The 22280-nt window shown below is 37.8% G+C and overlaps 2 protein-coding genes across 3 annotated transcripts in view; one reads left to right on the plus strand and one right to left on the minus strand.

Moving 5' to 3' along the window:
* The window catches only part of LOC138918375 (mitochondrial ornithine transporter 1-like), a 98922-nt gene that overhangs the window by 53917 nt on the left and 22725 nt on the right, over positions 1-22280 (plus strand). The window contains exons 4-5 of one of the 2 annotated variants that reach the window (XR_011427702.1): positions 6274-6340; positions 10754-10891. The gene's annotated coding sequence lies outside the window, so the exon portion shown is untranslated. Of the gene's footprint in view, positions 1-6273; positions 6341-10753; positions 10892-22280 lie in introns of those variants that run through there. The other variant, XR_011427701.1, reaches the window with a different exon arrangement.
* LOC100630841 (phosphatidylinositol 3,4,5-trisphosphate 3-phosphatase TPTE2) overlaps positions 1-22280 on the minus strand; it is a 125927-nt gene that overhangs the window by 43888 nt on the left and 59759 nt on the right. Inside the window, 6 exon segments of the mRNA XM_070239623.1 lie at positions 5911-5976; positions 6703-6756; positions 8290-8343; positions 9267-9320; positions 11939-11992; positions 12857-12913. Of these exon segments, the coding sequence (XP_070095724.1) occupies positions 5911-5976; positions 6703-6756; positions 8290-8343; positions 9267-9320; positions 11939-11992; positions 12857-12913 (339 nt within the window).

Raw genomic sequence — 22280 nt, forward strand, 5'->3', positions numbered from 1 at the left:
GATGTTGAACCATCCCTGTGTCCCTGGTATGAATCCCACTTGATCCTGATGTATGATCCTTTTGATGTATTGCTGTATTTGGGCTGCCAACATTTTGTTTAGAATTTTTGCATCTATGTTCATCAGTGATATTGGCCTGTAGTTCTCCTTTCTCGTGCTGTCCTTGTCAGGCTTTGGTATCAGCGTGATGTTGGCCTCACAGAATGTGTTAGGAAGTGTTCCATCCTCCTCAATTTTTGGAATAGCTTGAAAAGGATAGGTATTAAATCCTCTCTGAAAGTTTGGTAGAATTCCACAGGAAAGCCATCTGGTCCTGGGGTTTTATTTTTTGGGATGCTTTTGATTGCTGTTTCAATCTCTTTCCTTGTGATTGGTCTGTTCAAATTGTCTGCTTCTTCTTGAGTGAGCTTTGGGAGATTGTAGGAGTCCAAGAATTTATCCATTTCCTCTAGGTTATCCATTTTGCTGGCATATAGTTTTTTGTAGTATTCTCTTATAATCTGTTGTATTTCTGTGGAGTCTGTTGTTATTTCTCCTCTTTCATTTCTGATTTTGTTTATTTGAGCTTTCTCTCTTTTTTTCTTTGTAAGTCTGGCTAGGGGTTTGTCAATTTTATTTATCTTCTCAAAGAACCAGCTCTTTGTTTCATTGATCCTTTCTACTGCCTTTTTTGTTTCAATAGCATTTATTTCTGCTCTGATTTTTATTATTTCTCTCCTTCTGCTGACTTTGGGCTTTGTTTGTTCTTCTTTCTCTAGTTCAGTTAGGTGTAGTTTAAGACTGCTGACTTGGGATTTTTCTTGTTTGTTAAGATGTGCCTGAATTGCAATGAATTTTCCTCTTAACACAGCTTTTGCTGCATGCCATCTGAGTTGGTATAGCATGTTATCATTGTCACTTGTCTCCGGGTATTTTCTGATTTCTTCTTTAATTTCTTCCATGATCCATTGCTTGTTCGATAGCCTATTGTTTAGTCTCCACATCCTTGTGCTTTTCTCAGCTTTTTTCTCGTAATTAATTTCTAGCTTTATAGCATTATGATCGGAGTAGATGCTTGTTATTATTTCAATTTTTTTAAATTTGTAGAGGCTTGCCTTGTTTCCCAACATATGGTCTATCCTTGAGAATGTTCCATGCACTCATAAGAAGAATATGTATTCTGCTGTTTTTGGATGGAGTGTTCTATATATGTCTATTAAGTCCAACTGTTTTAGCTTTTTGTTTAGCTCCACTGTTTCTTTATTGATTTTCTGTCTGGATGATCTGTCCATTGATGTGAGTGGGCTGTTGAGGTCCCCTACTATTATTGTGTTATTTTTGATATCGTCTTTTAGGTTTGTTAATAGTTGCTTTATGAACTTTGGTGTTCCTGTGTTGGGTGCATAGATATTTATAAGCATTACTTCTTCTTGATGAAGTGTCCCTTTGATCATTATATATTTTGGCCCTCTGTGTCTCTCTTTACCTGCCTTATCTTGAAGTCTGTTTTGTCTGATATAAGTATTGCGACACCTGCTTTCTTTTGTTTGCTATTAGCTTGGAGTATTGTCTTCCACCCCTTCACTCTGAGCCTGTGTTTGTCCTTGGAGCTGAGGTGTGTTTCCTGGAGGCAACAAATTGTTGGATCTTGTTCTTTAATCCATTTTGCCACTCTGTGTCTTTTGATTAGAGTTCAATCCATTTACATTGAAGGTGAGTATTGATGCATGAGGGCTTAATGCTGTCATTCTGTTGCTCGTTTTCCAGTTTTCCTGTGCTTCCTTTGTTTCTCGTCCTGTATGTTTTAGCCTACCTATTGACTACTGCAATTTCTTATGCTGGGTTTCTTAGATTTTTTCTTATTTATGTTTTGTGTCTCTGTTCTGTTTTTTAGTTTAGTGGCTACCCTGAACTTTGTATTCAGAATCTCGTGTATAACATAGTCCATTTTCTGGTGGTCTCTTACTTCCTTAGCCTAGACTGTTTCAGACCCTTTCCTCCTCTCCTCCTAAATTATTAATTTCATCTCTTATTCCAGCTCGTGTTGTGAGTTTGTGGTTAGAGTGATAAGATTGTCTTTGCTTTGGTGATTTCCTTCCCTTTATCCTAATGATATAGTTGAATATTTGCTATCCTATTCAGATTCTATCTGTCTCCCTACTCTGTGTTTTGTGACCCCTTTCTCCCTTTTTATCTTTTCTCAGGTATGAGAGCCTTCTTGAGGATTTCTTGTAGTGGAGGTCTTCTAACTATGAAGTCCCTTAGCTTTTGTTTGTCTGGAAAAGATTTAATTTCTCCCTCATATCTGAAGGATATTTTTGCTGGATAGAGTATTCTTGCCTGAAGATTTTTATCCTCTAAAGTTTTGAATATGCCACTCCAATCTCTCCTAGCTTGTAAGGTTTCTGTAGAGAAATCCGCTGAAAGTCTGCTAGGGGTTCCTTTGTAGGTTATTTTCTTCTGCCTTGCTGCCCTGAGTATTCTTTCTTTGTCATTCATTTTTGCCATTTTTACTACTATATGCCTTGCAGTAGGTCTTTTTACATTGACAAATCTAGGAGATCTGAAAGCTTCCTTCACACACATTTATCTCTCAATCCCTAGATTTGGGAAGTTCTCTTCTATTATTTCGTTGAGCATACTTTCTGCTCCATTTTCCTTTTCCACACCCTCAGGAATTCCGATGATTCTTAAGTTGCATTTTCTCATTGAGTCAGCTATTTCTCTGAGATTTTCTTCAGTTTTTTAAATTCTTAGTTCCCCTTCTTCCTCTGTCTGGAGCCATTCAGCCTGTCTATCTTAGATTATGCTAATTTTCTCCTCTATGATGTCTACACGGGCATTCAGAGAATCCGTATCCTGTTTTATCTGATCCATTGTATTTTTCACGTCTAGTATTTCTAATTGATTCTTCTTTATAATTTCAATCTCTTTTGGGAAGTAACTCCAGAACTCATTGACTTGTTTCTCTATATTTCCCTTTACCTCATTGAATATTTTGATGATAGCTATTCTGAACTCATCTTCACTTAGTTTATCTATTTCCAAGTCCTCAGGACCTACTTCTGTATTTTTATTGTTTTCCTGTTGGACTGGAGCTTTTATAAATTGCTGGATGGTAGAGGAGCAGTTTTTGCACATGATGCTATTATTTGGTTGCAGTTACAGCCTGTTGCCACTAGATGGGGGTCGAGAGCCTTGCATTCTGAGCCCTCTACCTTCAGCTGCGATGGCCGCGTGCAGTGTGGGTTGGGGGAGGAGGGGCACTTTCTCTTGCGTGCTGACCTGGATTGGGGTCAGCTCTTGCTCTCTGGTCTCCGAGGGCCCTGGCTTGCTGGGGTTCCCCCATGCAAAAGCTTTCCCCCGTTAGAGGGTTTCCACTGCACCGGCGGTGGGAGTCCTGGATGATCCCCACACGCGCGGCCCCTCCCCCACTCCTTCCCTCACCCACAGCAGCAAATCCCAGTCTCTAGGGGAGGGAGTAAAGTTCTTTCCTACCCAGTTCCAGCTCCTCCGAGGGTGGCTCCAGCCTCTCCACCCTCCGGCATTTGGCTGCTGTGGGTCTCTGACAATTTCTGTTATTAGGAATTTTTTTTTTGGTTGGAAAGCAGTTGCTCTTTTTGGTTGTAATTTGGAGGGGAGAGTCCCGGGTGAGCTCATGCCACCATGTTGCTGACGTCACCCCCCGATAACATCCCAATTTTATTTATTTATTTATTTGTTTATTTTTTTAAAGATTCTATTTTTTTCTTTTTTCTCTCCCCAAAGCTCCCTGGTACATAGTTGTATATTCTTCATTGTGAGTCCTTCTAATTGTGGTATGTGGGACGCTGCCTCAGTGTGGTTCGATGAGCAGTGTCATGTCCGCACCCAGGATTCGAACCAACGAAACACTGGGCTGCCTGCAGCGGAGCGCATGAACTTAACCACTTGGCCCTGGGGCCAGCCCCTAATATCCCAATTTTAAATGGGCTAAGGTAATTTGCAAACAATGAAATACAAGTTCTATGAAACTCATGGGAATGGAGGAAACGTACACTTTTATATTGTGATTTGGGAGGGCATATCAATATCAAGAGCCTCACAAGCATTCCTTTTGACACAATTTCCATTTCTGAGAACTTATCATAAGGAAATAATAATATATAGAGGTTTGGTCTCAAAGATATTCATCACTCTTTGTATGAGTAAAAAGTTGTAAACAATTTAAATGTCCATTGATATCTGATTACTTAAATAAACTATGACACATCTACACTATGAGGTATTGTATAGCTGTTAAAAATAATGTTGTAAATTTAAAAATAAATAAAGTTAGCTATTGGTAGGACTTCAGGCAACAATAAAAAATCTGAAATTAAAGAAAATATAGTGTTGTAAATGCATATGTATATTTATTAACACAGAAATATGTGATACGTCACTGAGCAATAAGGTTATTTTTAAAAAGAAGGTACATATGATACCATACCCATAAACAAAAAATGTATATCTCTAAAGAACCTGGAAGGGCATGGATCAAAAATTAAGAATGGCTATTTATGGGTGAATTTATTGTTTGTCTGTATTTTCTGATTTTCCTAATAATGAACTGTTGTGTTACTTTTGGTTTTTAGCATAAAGCTTATTTGTGGTGCTTTAGAGCTTTAAAAGCACTTTCACACATACTAATTTACCTTTATTAGTAGTTTTTTATTCTACAACACCCAGTAGATAGATACTGTACATAGCATTATTTTTACAGTTTACAGGTGAATGATCTAAAGTTTAAAGAGGTTTAGTGACTTGCCGAGTGTCCAGTGAATATTAGATGTCAAAGTCAAGCATTGTTTCCAAGTCAAACTCCAAATCAAAAACCATCCTCCTAGTCTGAAACACCAGTGTTTCTCCCAGATACTATCGCAAATGTCACTTGTATCTATACAATAAGCATTTGTAACTAAGAAAACAAAACAAAACCACTTTATTTTGTTTGGAGGGGGTAAGAAAAAGGAAATGCTTGCCTTGCTCAATCTATTCAAATTTTGCCCCAGCCCTCGGCCTCACTGCAGAAGATATACAGCTAATATGCAGACATAAAATTTAATGAAGTGACAGAGTGAACTCTTCATTGATGGCCCATGGTGAAAAAAGTCACAGAAAATGGAAATTAATGGGTAATTTGAAGAACTATTTGTATTCACTGGTCACTCTTTTATTTTCCATATTATCTTTGTCCAGACAACAAAAAAATTGCAAAAGTTATCAGTTAATATCCTCTTCAGCACTACTCACTCTCCAACATTGACACAAGCTGGTGAATGGTTAAATAACTGTCCAAGAGACGAGCAGAAGAAAAATCTCATGAATATTTCCGCAGTTCAGACACATGCCATTTTAGGAATCTATTGTTTCCTTGCTGTGAGTCTGTGGTAAAAATGCCTGAAGATCAGTGCAGCAGGAAGTACTCTCAGTAAGATTACTCAGAAACAAGTCAAAATTAATAAAATTCCAATAATCATGAAGAGGGCTTTATTCAGCAGAACACATTTGCTTTTTCTATCAGTCTCATTTCCTCATAGACAAAATCAACAAAACCAAGAGTCAGTATATATCCAGGAAAAACAGGAAAGGAATACAGTTGAAGGGTAAACAGCATTCTGCAATCCTTTGTTAAGAAAGAAACTTTATAATAAAATTATTATCTACTAAGTCTATTTTCACATTTTCAAACTAGAAGAACATTTATTTGTGAGTATGTGGAAATACTTTTTTTACACGTGGTACTTATCTGCAAATTCAATTAGTTATTATTGTGTACCCCCCCTCCCAAACATTTGGATACCTTTCCACAATTTTCCTTTTTCTTTCTTGCCTCAACACAAGCCCTATCTTTGCAAAGATAAGAGATCCACCAACTGCTCCCTCCCTCCAAATTCCAAACTGACTTACCCACAAGAATCAGACAAGTCAGTGTCCTCAGTACCATTATCGAGCCTGGAGAGTTGTTCCTTTATTCTTTAACCACCAACAAATGCAAGAATATATCATTAGAAATGTGCTACATGGAACAGTGATATGAAAAATTTATTTCAACAAAAAGAATCCTTTGAATCTAAAAGACAGAGGAAATATGATTTGGCTCACTGGAAGACCTAATTTTTTAGAAATAATTTTAGAATTATTCTCCAGGAAACACTGTATTTCCATAGACACTTCCAAGACTGAATTTTGCAAATAGCTGTTTCTCTTTCTCTCTCTCTTTCCATCTCTGTCTGTCTGTCTTTCTCACTCTCTTTTTCTCTCTCTCTCAAGATTGATATATATAGCACTGACTCAAACAAATGACATCGGTATTGCTGGATGGAACCTTCATTGACAGGTAAGACATATCAAAGCCATCACAGACTTCTGATATCAATTTATTCAGGCCAGTGTGAAAGATTGAAAACGTACATTGTCAGAACCAAGTAACTTTGTATACTTACTGTTTTGGTTGAAATCGGGTACAATTGCTCTACAATTCATAAACTGATAGAACTCTAAAAAACTATAAGTTAATTAGTTATTTGGAACCTGGGTCCCTCTACCACCTTCTATTTGTCACATATCATGGATATCTTTTCTCCTCCTTGGACAGGATTCAAATAACTTCCTGAGATAAGGACTCCATTCAATAAATAATCAGATTTCACAAGTGTCAATATCCCCCCATCTCTTTCTATATATGTATTTACATCTCACCTTTCAGGCATGGGTCTAACATGGGTTATAGTTTTCGACTCATTTGAGTCACAGCTAAAGGATTAGAAATGCACATAGTAAGACGTTACATGTTTCTCTAGACTTATTTTTAAATGAGAATTAGCTACAATTTTTCAATAACTTGTAATCTACTTGTCCTAAAAAATAATACTTTAATCAGTTACTTGAAACTGATAGTTAATTTTTCCCTAGAAATGAGACTTTATATATTTGTAATGAAGATCTGAGTCCTAGGAAAAACAACTTAGTGAATCAAGTTCACGTACATTTCTTTACTCCTGAACCCCTTCAGAATTACTTCTCCTTGCTTCAAATAGGTTTTCCTGCTCTCTGGGACCACTTTAGCAGAGTCTTATAGATGGGCAATCTGACAGCATTCTAAGGGTTTTTGCTGCTATTAAGGGTGACAAAAGGGGTAAGAAGCAACCCTCTTACGACCTATTTCTCTTTTATCCAACTAGTGTCAAGGACACTCTGTAATGTCATGCATGCTGCTGAAAACAAACCCCCCAAATCTCAATACATCTCCCTCTCTGTATTTATATATATATATATATATATATATATATATTTCTGTTTATATATATCTATCTTTCTATCTCACATTTCATCAGAGGTTTCATCAGCGGTTTCTGATGTCAATTTACTCAGGACAGTGTGAAAGGATTAAAAACACACATAGTAAGGTACCACGTGACTTCCAGACTTACTTTTTTGGTTCAAATTAGTTACAATTACTCTTGACCTCGTTAACTGGTTTACTCAGAAAATTCACATGTAATCAGTTATTTGGAATCCAATATCTCCTTTTCCCTAGATATAATGCTATATATGTTTGTAACAAATATTTTAGACCTACCAAAAAAGTTAATGACTCGAGATTTAAGTACAGTTCTTTACTACTGAACTTGACCCATGGTGTAACAGCCTTTTGTGGTGGAATTTATTTCAAAATCAACTTCAATTTGCAGGTGTGCATCCCTCTTCCGCTACCTAATTTCCTGCTTCTCAAGTCCCTCCTTCACCCTTGACTGTCCTCGATCATGGCTGTCTTTCCTGGCCCTCAGATAGGGTCAAGTCACTGCAGGCCAGAGTCAGGGACTCCCTCTATACTAGGGTGGGTTTGGGTCTGGGACACCAGCCTCACACGGCAGCAGAACTCTGGAGGATGGGGGACAGATCCCAGTCTATTAGCTCCCATCTTCTCTGCTAAGGCCTCCTCTGGCTCCCTGTCCACTGCTAACTCCTCCTTGCTCCAAATAAGTTTCTCTCCTTCCTTGCCATCTCTAGTAGAATTTCATACACAGTAATCAAGGGCGACAAATTCTAGGATTAAAAAGACTTCCTTTATGACCTGTGCGTCTTTTCTATCTCAATTTCAAGACAAAGAATATTACACGTAGAAGCTTACCATGAGAGGGCTTTAAAAATATATGAAGGGAACTCTGTATTCCCAGGTGCTCCTGAGAGTGAACATCCCAAACATCAATTTCTCTGAATGTGTGTGTGTGTGTGTGTGTACACATATACGGACACATATATACAGATTTATTTGTCATAGCTCACTTGGCATCGTAGAAGCTGTCAGAAGATACTGTGCTCAGTTCACTTGGCGCAGGGCTAAAGGATTAAAAACACACATAGTAAGGCACCACACGACTTCTAGACTTACTTTTTTAGTTCAAATTAGCTACAATTACTCTTGATTTTATCAACCGGTTGACTCTTAGAAAATTCACATGTAAATCAGTTGTTTGGAAACCAATATCTCCTTTTCCCTGGAAATGATACTATATATGTTTGTAATGAATATTTTAGACCTACCAAAAAAGTTAATGACTCAAGATTTAAGTACAGTTCTTTACTACTGAACTTGACCCATGGTGTAACAGCCTTTTCTGGTGGAATTTATTTCAAAATCGACTTCAATTTGCACGTGTGCATCCCTCTTCCCCTACCTAATTTCCTGCTTCTCAAGTCCCTCCTTCACCCCTGACTGTCCTCGATCATGGCTGTCTTTCCTGGCCCTCAGATAGGGTCAAGTCACTGCAGGCCAGAGTCAGGGACTCCCTCTATACTAGGGTGGGTTTGGGTCTGAGACACCAGCCTCACACGGCAGCAGAACTCTGGAGGATGGGGGACAGATCCCAGTCTATTAGCTCCCATCTTCTCTGCTAAGGCCTCCTCTGGCTCCCTGTCCACTGCTAACTCCTCCTTGCTCCAAATAAGTTTCTCTCCTTCCTTGCCATCTCTAGTAGAATTTCATACACAGTAATCAAGGGTGACAAATTCTAGGATTAAAAAGACTTCCCTTATGACCTGTGCGTCTTTTCTATCTCAATTTCAAGACAAAAAATATTACACGTTGAAGCTTACCATGAGAGGGCTTTAAAAATATATGAAGGGAACTCTGTATTCCCAGCTGCTCCTGAGAGTGAACATCCCAAACATCAATTTCTCTGAATGTGTGTGTGTGTGTGTGTGTGTGTGTGTGTCTACACATATACGGACACATATATACAGATTTATTCGTCATAGCTCACTTGGCATCGTAGAAGCTGTCAGAAGATACTGTGCTCAGTTCACTTGGCGCAGGGCTAAAGGATTAAAAACACACATAGTAAGGCACCACACGACTTCTAGACTTACTTTTTTAGTTCAAATTAGCTACAATTACTCTTGATTTTATCAACCGGTTGACTCTTAGAAAATTCACATGTAAATCAGTTGTTTGGAATCCAATATCTCCTTTTCCCTGGAAATGATACTATATATGTTTGTAATGAATATTTTAGACCTACCAAAAAAGTTAATGACTCAAGATTTAAGTACAGTTCTTTACTACTGAACTTGACCCATGGTGTAACAACCTTTTGTGGTGGAATTTATTTCAAAATCAACTTCAATTCTCAGGTGTGCATCCCTCTTCTCCTACCTAATTTCCTACCTCTCAAGTTCTTCCTTCACCTTTACTTTCACCTAACATGGTTGTTTTTCCTGGCCCTCAGAAAGGGTTAAGTGACTGCAGGCCTGAGTTGGGGACTCCCTCTATTGGGTGGTGGGTTTGGGTCTAGGACACCAGCCTCACATGGCAGCAGAACTCTGGAGGGTGAGGGACAGATCCCACTCTATTAGCTCCTTTCTTTGTGATGAGGGCTCCTCTGCTCTTTGTCCACTGCTACCTCCACCTTGCCTTAAATTGGATTCTGTCCCCCTTTCACTCAATCTATAGAGTCTCAAAGGCAGAATGCTCCTATTTGGAGCATTCTGAAATTTTTCTAAGACTTTTGGGTGGTAGTTACTAGGAGGAAGAAGCATTCCTCTTATGACCTGTTCCTTTTTTATCCAACCAAATCCAATAAGATGAAAAGTTACCTAAAGGTGCTATGGTAAGATTTAGAAACAGGGTCAAAGACACTGTACTGTCAAGGATACTCCTAAGAATGAATTTGGAAATTTAATCTCTCTTTCTTTCATTGTATTTATGTTTGTGTATGTGTGTTTGTATGTCTGTGTTGATATAACTATATAAATACACATGTGTATATATAAAAAGATATATATTTATTTTTATTTATTCATTTATATCTCAAATTTCATGGGTGGCCCCCTCATAGCTTTTTGATGTTAATTCATTCAGAGCAGTGTTAAAGGACTAAAGAGTTACCTATTCAGATACCACATTTTAATTTTAGACTTGTTTGTTTTAATTCAAATAGCTGTAATTACTTTACAGCTTATGAACTGGTTGATCTTTACAAATTCACATATAGAGGAGATGGAGTTCAGCATCCCTGTTTTCTCATACTGCTGTTGCCTGGGACATGGGGGCTCCCAGCCTTATGACTTCAGAGGCACCCTTTGAACTGTCGCAGCATCTAGTCGTTGAGGGCTTTAGCCTCAGTGTCTACAGCACTCCAGAAAGCTTCAAGGAAAAGTTCCTTCTCAAGACCTGCAAGAACCCAATGGTACCCATAGGCTGCCTGGGCACGGTGGCTGCCCTCACCCATGACCTCTACTGCTTCCCTAGGGATCAGAGCCAGTGCTGCCAGCTCATGATATACAACCAGATTGCCACCCAGGGCTTCTCGCTCACAGCCACCTTGCTGGATCCAGCTTCATCAGCTATGAAGTCTCTGCCCAAGCCTGGCTTGGTCTTGAAAGCTCCGTGGAGATTATTCCCAGCCTGGGAGTAACCACTGGTCCTGCCACAGGATTTATTCCCTCATCTACCCTGACCAGTCCCTGTGTCAATGGAGGAGCAAGTGGCCAATTGTGTAATCGACAGATTTTTTTTCAGGAATCTCAGATTCTGTTCACTTCGGGTGTTGCATACTTCTACTTGTGCCACACCCTCTTCACCCCCTACTTAATAAACTCTGATCCACTTGTAAAAAAAAATTCATGTATATATAACTAAATCTAGTATGTTAGTTTTTATTAGAAATGAGGCTTTATATAAGGTAGTAATGAAAATTTTAGCCTATAAATAATTAATGCATCAAGATACAAGCAAAGTTCTTTACAATTACCCTAATCCTAGTGTGTAACAGCCTTTTGTGGTAGAATTTATTTCAAATTCCACTTCAGTTTGTAGGTACCCATCCCTCTTCTCACGTTTAATTCCCAATTCTTAAGCCCCTCCATCACTTTCTTGCTTTCACCATCATAGATATCTTTTCTGACCCTCAGGGTCAAGCAACTGCAGGCTAAGGTAGGGGCGGGGGGCTCCTTCCAATATGACAGTGAGTATGGGCACTAGCCTCACACCGTGGCAAAACTCTGGAGGGTCATTGACACATCCAGGCTCTATTAGCTCCATTCTTTTCTGCTGAGGGCTCCACTGTTCTCTGTCCACTGCTACCTTGTCTCCTTGCTCCAAATGAGATTCTGTGCTCTCTTGGTCCACTCTAGTAGAGTCTCACATGTGGGCAATCTGATAGTTTCTTAAGAGTTTTGGCTGCTACTAATTAAGGGTGGCAAAACACACTTAGGGGAAGAAGCATCCCTTTTATAACTTGTTCCTTTTTTATCCAAATGGGTCCAAAAAGGTAAAGAGTTACCTACAGATGCTACCATGAGATGACTCCAAAAGAGTGTCAAAGACACTCTGTATTGTTATCCACTGACACCCTGCTATCATTCTCCTTGTTTCCAAATAGAAATCTCTCTTCACTTTGTGTGTGTATCTTTACAGATATATCTATAATCTCACCTTTTGCTGGAGACTTCCTCAGTGGTTACTGATGTCAATTTATTCCAATCAGAACTAAAGGATTAAAATGTACATGATCAAACACCGTGTGACTTCATAGACTCACTTTTCTCATTCAAATTAGCTACAATTTCTCTATAACTTACAAAATGGTTGAACCCTGTAAGTTCACATGTAATTTGGTTATTTGGAAAATATTTCATCTTTCCCTAGAATTGAGGCTTCATATGATGGTAATAAAATTCTTAGGCCTGTAAAAGAATCCTTAATGGATCAAGATTTAAAAACATTTCTTTACTACTAAACTTAACCCCAATGTGTAATTGCCTTTTGTGATTACATTTACTTCAAATTCAGCTATAGTTTGTAGGTAGGAATCCCTCTTATCCCATCTCATTTTCTGATTTCAAGTCCCTCCACCACCTCCTTACTCTTCATGTTTCATGGATGTCTTTCCTTCTCCTCAGATAGGGTTAAGTAACTGTCAGCCTGAGGCAGGGGCTACCTCCAGTATGATGGTTGGTTTGGGTTTGGGATACCAGCCTCCCATTGTGGCAGAGCTCTGGAGGGTAAGGGACAGATCTCAAGTCTATTATCTCTTTTAGTTTCTGCTGAGGGCTCCTCTGCTCCCTGTCCACCGCTACTACCTTTGTGCTTCCAAATAGTGTTTTCTCCCTTGACCCACACTAGCAGAAAGATATACACAGGTACTCTAATAGTTCCCTAAGGATTTTCACTAGTAATCCTTAAAGTTCACGAACACAAATAGTAAGTGTTCTCTCTCTTTTGACCTGGTCCTTCTTGATCCAAAAAAGAAAAAAGTTATATATAGAAGCTGACAGGCTATCACGGATATTCTGTATTGTCACCAATGCTCCCAAATGGTTTTCCCACTCAGATGACAGAAAATCAACTCACCTATTGTTGATGATCTGGCTAGAGGACTCTGAAAAGGCTACTAAAGCATTCTTATTTCTGTCAAAGAACAAAAAGAATATGCAAAAAATAAAGCCAGACAATGAGGAAGGAAATAATAACAGGAAGTGATTCCTTTTTTCAAGAGGAAATCATTCCTCTTTCCTGACAGGAATTTCAGGCACAAAAAGTCACACATGACAAATTTGAAGGAATGTGACAGGAACTGAAGGGGTTACCACAGTGGCACCTGTAAGCAAGCCTCTTGGGGTGTGTGTGTGTGTGTGCGTGTGCATGTGTGTGTGTGCCTGTGTGTATTTATTGGAAACAGAAGGAAGCAAGCAAGGGAGAAGCAGCAATCATGATTAAATGTTCTTCCTTCCTTCCTTCCCATTTTCTCTACCATTCTGGTCATCATTGAATAAATTTGGGAAGAGGGAGACACAGAGAGAAAGAGGGAGACACAAGAGTGTAGGGATGAGGTGGTGGATCCAGGTAAGTTGATGAGATGATACAAAGACAATGGAAAGAAAATGCCAGAACAATGAGAATTTCAATGGCAAGGGCTAATCCCTGGTTGCCATTTGGTAGGGCAGAAACAAGTAGCTAGATTAGGATCTGCCTAAATTACGTTTTCAAGATTTTATGAATTGGAAGTAGAGCACATGATCTGAATGATTTTTCGTCTTGCACATTTTTTTAAGTAGACTTTTTTTAAAAATAAGTTTAGGTTTACAGAAAAAATTAAGCAGAAAGTACAGAGAGTTTCCATATACCCCCCTTCTCCCTCACAGCTTCTCCTATCACTAATATCTTGCATTCATCTGGTATATTTGTTATAACTGATGAATCAGTATTTACACATTATTGTTAACTAACATCCATAGTTGACATTGGTGTTCATTCTTCGTGTTGAACAAGTCTATTGGTTTTTCCAAATGCATAATGTCATGCATCCATCATAACAGCATCATACTGAATAACTGTACTGCCCTAAAAATCCCCTGTACTCTACATATTCATCCCTTTGCCCCCCACTCCAATTCCTAGAAACCACTGATCTTTTCACTGTCTCTATAGTTTTACCTTTTCCACAGTGTCATATAGTTGGAATCATAAAGTATATCCCCTTAGCAGACTGCCTCCTTTCACTTCGTACTTATGCAAGGATTTAAGGTTCCTCTATTTCCTTTTGTGGCTTGATAGATTCTTTTACTTTTTTTAAATTGCTTGCTGAATAATTTTCCATTGTATATAGGCATTACAGGTTATCTATTCTTCTGTGATGTCTTGGTTGCTTCCGATTTTTGGCAATTATGAATAAAGCTGCTATCAAATTTGGGTGGAGGTTTTTGTGTAGGTATAACTTTTCAACTCATTTCGGGGTTGAAACTCATTAGGAGCACAACTGCTGAATCATCTGATAAGACTATGTTTTGCTTTGTAAGAAATTGCCAAAATGTCTTCCAAAGTGGCTATACTATTTTGCATTTTCACCAACAGTGAATGAGAATTCCTGTTGCTCCTTATCCTTGACAGCATTTGGTGTTTTCAATATTCAGATCTTGACCATTCTAATAGGTGGATAGTAGTATCTTCTTGTCTTAATTTGCAATTCCTGAGTGACATATGATGTTGAGCATCTTCTCATAAGCTTATTTGGCATTTGTATATCTTCTTTGGTGAGGTATCTGTTCAGATCTTTTGTCCATTTTTTGAGTACTTTCGTTTTCTGATTGTTGATTTTTAAGAGTTCTTTGTATACCTTCAATAAAAGCCCTTTACCAGATACGTCTTTTGCAAATGATTTCTTCTAGTCTGTGGCTGACTTGTCTTCTCATTCTCTTGATAGTGTCTTTCACAGAGCAGAAGTTTTAAATTTTAATGAAATCCAAGTTGTCTGTATTTTCTTTCATGATTTTATTTTTGGTGTTATATATAAAATCATTGCTGTATGAAAGGCCATCTGGTTTCTTCCTGTGTTATCTTCTAGGAGTTTTATGGTTTTGCATTTTATATTTACGTCCGTGATCCATTTTGAGTTAAGTTTTGTTAAGTGTGTAAGGTCTGTGCCTAGATTTTTTTTTTTTCTTGCACATAGATGTCCAGTTCTTCCAGCAACATTTGTTGAAAAGACCATCCTTTCTCCACTGGATTGATTGCCTTTGCTCCTTTATCAAAGACAAGATGTCTATATTTGTGTGGGCCTATTTCTGGGCTCTCTATTCTGTTCCTTTGATCTACTTGTATATCCTCTCACCCATACCACTCTACCTTGATTACTGTAGCTTTATAGAAAGACTTAAGTCAGGTATTGTCAGTCCTCTGACTTTGCTATTCTTCTTCAATATTGTGTTGGCTATTCTGGGTCTTTTGCCTTTTCACATAAACTTTAGAATTAGTTTGTCAATATTGAAAAAAACGACTTTTCAGGATTTTGATTCAGATTGCACTCAACTACAAGTTGAAGGAATTGACATCTTAACAATATTGAGTCTTCCTATCCATGAACATGGAACATCTTCCCATTTATTTAGATCTTCTTTGATTTCATTAATCAGTTATGTAGTTTTCCTCATATAGATTTTATACATTATTTTGTTAGATTTGTACCTAAGTATTTCAATTTTTTGGTGCTAATGTAAATGGTGGTGTGCTTGTTTCAAATTCCAATTATTCATTGCTGGTATAAAGGAAAGCAATCAACTTTTGTATATTAACCTTGTTCTTGAAACTCTGCTATAATTTCTTATTATTCCAGAAGGTTCTTTGTAAATTATTTTCGATTTTCTACAGAGATAATCATGTCACATGTGAATAAAGACAGTTTTATTTCTTCTGTTCCAATCTGCATACTTTTGTTTCCTTCTTACTGCATTAGTTAGGACTTACAGTATGATGTTGAAAAGGAGTGGTGAAGGGGGATATCTTTGCCTTGTACCTGATCTTATCAAGTTTCTCACCATCAAGTATGATGGTACCTGTGGATTTTTTTTTAACTTTCTAATCCCTTTTTAAATTTTTTTATTTTTATTTTATTGAGGTCATAATAGTTTATAACATTGTGAAATTTCAGTTTTACATTTTTCTTTGTCAGTCACCATATATTTGTGACCCTTTGCCCTTTATGTCCATCCCCAAGTTCCTTCCCCTCTGGTAACCACTAATCTGTTTTCTTTGTCCATGTGTTTGTTTATCTTCCACATATGAGTGAAATCATACACTGTTCGTCTTTATCTGTCTGCCTTATTTTGCTTAACATAATACCATCAAGGTCTATCCGCATTGTTGCAAATGGGATGATTTTGTCTTTTTTTATGGTCGAGTAGTATTCCATTGTATATATATATATACACACAAACACACACACATATATATATACAATGTATATATATACATATATATATATATAATGTATATATACCACATCTTCTTTATCGTCAGTTGACAGGCACTTGGGTTGCTTCCACATTTGGCTATTTTGAATAATGCTGCAATGAACATAGGGGTGCATAAGTCTCTTTGAATTGTTGATTTCAAGTTCTTTGGATAAATACCCAGTAGCAGGATAGCTGGGTCATATGGTATATATATTTTTAATTTTTTGAGAAATCTCCATAGTGTTTTCCATAGTGGCTAGACCAGTTTGCATTCCTACCAGCAGTGTATGGGGGTTCCCTTTTCTCCACATTGTCTTCCATTTGTTATTTTTTGTCTTGTTAATTATAGCCATTCTTACAGGTGTAAGGTAATATCTCATTGTAGTTTTGATTTGTATTTCTCTAATGATTGGTGATGTTGAATATCTCTTTATGTGCCTGTTGGCCATCTGTATATCTTCTTTGGAAAAATGTCTGTTTATATCCTCTGCCCATTTTTTGATCAGGTTGTTTTTTTGTTGTTGACTTGTAGGCGTTATTTATATATTTTGGAGTTAAACCCTTGTCGCATACATGATTTGTAAATATCTTCTCTCAGTTGGTGGGTTGCCCTTTCATTTTGTTCCTGGTTTCCTTTGCCTTGCAGAAGCTCTTTAGTCTGATGAAGTCCCATTTGGTTATTTTTTCTTTTGTTTCCCTTGCCCAAGTAGACTGGTATTCAAAAAGATCCTTCTAAGACTGATGTCAAAGAGTGCACTGCCTATGTTTTCTTCTAGGAGTTTTATGGTTTCACATCTTACCTTCAAGTCTTTAATCCATTTTGAGTTAATTTTTGTGTATGGTGTAAGATAAGAGTCTACTTTCATTCTTTTCATGTGGCTGTCCAGTTTCCCCAACACCATTTATTGAAGAGACTTTCCTTTCTCCATTGTATGTTCTTAGCTCCTCTGTCAAAGATTAGCTGTCCATAGATGTGCGGTTTTATTTCTGGGCTTTCAATTCTGCTCCACTGATCTGTGTGTCTGTTTTTGTACCAGTACCATGCTGTTTTGATTACTATAGCTTTGTAGTATGCTTTGAAGTCAGGGATTGTGATGCCTACAGCTTTGTTCTTTTTTCTCAGGGTTGCTTTAGCTATTCAGGGTCTTTTCTTGCTCATTATGAATTTTGGGATTCTTTGTTCTCTTTTCATGAAGAACATCATTGGGATTCTGATTTGGATTGCACTGAATCTGTAGATTGCGTTAGATACTGTGGACATTTTAACTATGTTTATTTTTCTAATCCATATGCACGGAATCTCTTTCCACTTCTTTATGACATCATCAATTTCTTCCAATAATGTCTTACAGTTTTCCTTGGTTAAATTTATTCCTACATAATTTATTCTTTTTATTGTGGTTACAACTGGGATTGTATTCTGGAGTTCTCCTTCTGTTAGTTCATCATTAGAGTATAGAAATGCAACTGATTTTTGTAAGTTGATTTTGTACCCTGCAACTTTGCTGTAGTTGTTGATTATTTCTAACAGTTTTCTGATGGATTCTTTAGAGTTTTTGATATATAAAATCATATTATCTGCAAACAGCAAGTGTTTCACTTCCTCATTGGCAATTTGGATACATTTTATTTCTTTTTCTTGCTTAATTGCCCTGGCCAAAAACTCCAGTACTATGCTGAATAAGAGTGGTGAGAGTGGGCACCCTTGTCTTGTTCCTGTTCTCAGAGGGAGGGCTTTCAGTTTTTCCCCATTGAGTATAATGTTGGCTGTGGGTTTGTCATATATGGCCTTTATCATGTTGAAGCACTTTCCTTCTATACTCATTTTATTGCGAGTTTTTATCATAATTGGACGTTGGATATTGTCAAATGCTTTCTCTATGTCTATTGACATGATCATGTGATTTTTATTCCTCATTTTGTTAATGTGGTGCATCACATTGCTTGATTTGCAGATGTTGAACCCTCCCTGTGTCCCTGCTATAAATCCCACTTGATCATGGTGTATGATCCTTTTAATGTATTGCTGTATTTGGGCTGCCAATATTTTGTTGAGGATTTTTGCATCTATGGCCATCAGCGATATTGCCCTGTAATTTTCCTTCTTTGTGTTGTTCTTTTCTGGGTTTGAGATCAGGGTGATGTTGGCCTTACAAAATGTGTTAGGAAGTGTTCTATCTTCTTCAATTTTTTGGAATAGTTTGAGAGGGGTAGGTATTAAATCTTCTTTGAATGTTTGGTAGAATTCTCCAGAGAAGCCACCTGGTCCTAGACTTTTATTTTGGGGGAGGTTTTTGATTACTGTTTCAATCTCTTTACTTGTGATTGGTCTATTCAGATCATCTATTTCTTCTTGATTCAGTTTTGAGAGGTTGTATACGCCTAAGAATTTGTCCATTTCTTCTAGATTGTCCAATTTGTTGGCATATACTTTTTCATAGTATTTTCTTATAACCCTTTGTATTTCTGCGGTATCCGTTGTTAATTTCTCCTGTTTAATTTCTAATTTTATTCATTTGAGTCTTCTTTTTTCTTAGTGAGTCTGGCTAAGGGTTTGTCAATTTTGTTTATCTTTTTAAAGAACCAGCTCTTAGTTTCATTGACCCTTTCTACAGTAATTTTTTTGTTTATTTCAATTTCATTTATTTCCACTCTACTTTTTATTATTTCCCTCATTCTGCTGACTTTGGGCTTTGTTTGTTCTTCTTTTTCTAATTCTGTTAGGTGTACTTTAAGATTGCTTATTTGAGATTTTTCTTGTTTGTTAAGGTGGGCCTGTATTGCTATGAATTTCCCTCTGAGGACTGCTTTTGCTTTATCCCATATGAGTTGGTATTGGTGTATTTTCATTTTCATTTGTTGCTAGATGTTTTTGATTTCTCCTTTAATTTCTTCAATGATCCATTGGTTGTTCAGTAGTATGTTGTTTAGTCTCCACTTATTTGTCACTTTCCCAGCTTTTTTCTTGTAGTTGAATTCCAGTTTCATAGCACTATGGTCAGAAAAGATGCTTGACATGATTTCGGTCTTCTTAAATTTATTGAGGCTTGCCTTGTTTTCAAACATGTGGTCTATTTTTGAGAATGTTCCATGTGCACTTGAGAAGAATGTGTATTTTGTTGGTTTTGGATGGAGTGTTCCGTATATACCTATTAAGTCCATCTGGTCTCGTTTTTCATTTAATTCCACTACTTCCTTGTTGACTTTCTCTCTGGATGATCTATCCACTGATGTAAGTGGAGCGTTAAGGTCCCCTACTATTATTGTGTCGCTGTTGATATCTCCTTTTAGGTTTGTTAATAGTTGCTTTATGCACTTCGGTGTTCCCATGTTAGGTGCATATATATTTACAAGAGTTATATCTTCTTGGTGGAGTGTCCCTTTTATCATTATATACTGCCCCTCTTTGTCTCTCATTGCCTTTTTTTATCTTAAAGTCTACTTTGTCTGATACAAGTATGGCGACATCTGCTTTCTTTTGTTTGCCATTAGCTTGGAGTATCATCCTCCATCCCTTCACTCTGAGCCTGTGTTTATCTTTAGAAGTGAGATGTGTTTCCTGGAGGCAGCATATTGTTGGGTCTTGGTTTTCAATCCATCCAGCCACTCTGTGTCTTTTGAGTGGACAATTCAATCCATTTACACTTAGAGCAATTATTGATATATGAGGTCTTAATGCTGCCATTTTATCACTTGTTTTCCAGTTGTTCTTTATTTTCCTTGTTTCTTCTCCCATTTATTCAGACCTGCAATTCAGTTTGGTGGTTCTCTAGGATCGTTTTCTCACTGTTTATCATTTCTGTCTCTGTTCTGATTTTTTGTTTAGTGGTTACTGTGAAGTTAGTATAAAAGATCTTGTAGTGAGACAGTCTATTTTCTGATAGCTCTTATTTCTTTAGTCTAAGCAAGCTCTATCCCTTTATTCTTCCCCATCTAAGTTATTGTTGTCACACTTTATTCCGTTTTGTGTTGTGAGTTTGTGGGTAAAACAAAGTGATTATAGTTATTTTTGATGTTTTCCTTCCCTTTATCTTGAACGTTATAATTATTTACTAACCTGTTCTGATACCTGCAATTTTCTGATTTTATCTGCCTATTTATCTCCTTGCTCAAGCCTTTGTAAACTTTTCTCTTTTTTTGAGGTATGAGGGCCTTCCTGATCATTTCTTGTAGGGAGGGGCTCTTGTGGCAATGAACTCTCTTAGTTTTTGTTTCTGGGAAAGTTTTGACTTCTCCATCATATCTGAAGGATATTTTCACTGGGTAGAGTATTCTTGGCTGAAAGTTTTTGTCTTTCAGAATTTTGAATGTATCATTCCACTCTCTCCCAGCCTGTAAGGTTTCTGCTGAAAGCTTGATAGGGGTTCCCTTGTAGGTTATTATCTTCCGCCTTGCTGCCCTTAATATATTTTTTTGTCATTGTTTTTTGCCAGTTCTACTGATATATGCCTTGAAGAAGGTCTTTTTACACTGATGTAATTAGGAGTCCGATTGGCTCCTTTTACTTGTAATTCCAGCTCCTTCCCCAGGTTTGGGAAGTTCTTAGCTATTATTCCTTTGAACAAGCTCTCTGCTCCTTTCTCCTTCTCTTCTCCCTCTGGAATACCTATAATCCTTATGTTGCATTTCCTAATTGAGTCAGATATTTCTTGGAGAACTTTTTCATTTCTTTTCAGTCTTAGTTCTCTCTCCTCCATCTGAAGCATTTCTATATTTCTGTCCTTTAAATTACTAATTCTGTCCTCCATAATATCAGCTCTGTTATTTAAGGACTCCAGATTTTTCTTTCATTCTTTGTGTTTTACATCTTCAACATTTCTGATTTCTTTTTATACTTTCAATCTGATTTGTGAAGAAATCCCTCTGTTCAATAATTTTATTCCTGATTTCATTGAGCTATCTTTCTGAGTTTTCCTGTAATTTGTTGAGCTTTTCTATGATAGCCATTTTTGCTTCTCTGTCATTTAGCTTGTACATTTCTGTGCCTTCAGGATTGATTTCTGGGTGCTTGTCATTTCCCTTCTGGTCTAGAGTGTTAATATACCTCTTCATCCTATTTGGTGAGGTAGGTGTGTGATTTGCATAGTGTAGCTTCCACCTGCTGCCACTAGGGGTGGGCAGGAGCTGAGTATTCTGAGCCCATCTCAATCCCTGGCAGCTGTGCCTGTCCTTTAGATGCTATGTTGACAGGGCCTGTCTGGATTTGCTCACTGGCCACCTCTGCTTTATACATGTATATGCAGGCACTCTTGTGGGAGTCCCTTTCTCTGGCCCACTGTCTGAGCTGGAGTGACAGGGGAAGGGTCACTTTCTTTTGTGTGCGCAATCCTGGGGTGCTCTCCTTCTGCACTCACTGTCTCCCTTCCTGGGCTGCTCAGCTTAGTGAAGATGTCCTTGTTATTGCTTAGCCTCCTTGGTGTGGAGCTTTCCCATGGGCTGGGAGGACACTCCAAGGGCAAAGGCATTCCCATGGAGTTCTGCCCCCTCCCCCCTCTCTTTTCAGAGCTGCACGCAGTCCCACACCCTAGATCACTTCTGTTTGGGGAGAGAGAGGCAATCCCCTTACCTCCTTCTGCTACCCCCCAGGGGGTACAGCACTTCCAATTTCAGACGTATGGCTACATAGATCTCGCAGACATCTATTGTGTTGTATGAATTGAATGTCTTCTGTTGGTTTATGAGTGCCCTTTTCATAGTATCTTAGGGGGGGAGAGTCTAAGGGAAGAGCTCACTCCACCGTGATATGCTGTCAATCCTCCTAGCTGTAGGCCTTTTGTAGGTGTTTTTTCGTCAAGTTAAGGAAGTTCCTCCCTATTCCTAGTTTGCTGGGAGTTTTTATCACGAATGAGTGTTGGAGTTTGTCATATGCTTTTTCTGCATCAATTGATATGATGTAATTTTTCTCCTTTGACCTTTTGATATGATGGATTACATTAATTTTCAAATTTTGAGCCAGCCTTGCTTACTTGGGATAAATCTCACTTGATCTCAGTGCACAATTGTTTATATACATTGTAGGACTCAATTTTCTTAAGAGTTTTTACGTT

This window comes from Equus caballus, chromosome 17, assembly GCF_041296265.1.
Source record: "Equus caballus isolate H_3958 breed thoroughbred chromosome 17, TB-T2T, whole genome shotgun sequence".
Classification (NCBI taxonomy): domain Eukaryota; kingdom Metazoa; phylum Chordata; class Mammalia; order Perissodactyla; family Equidae; genus Equus; species Equus caballus.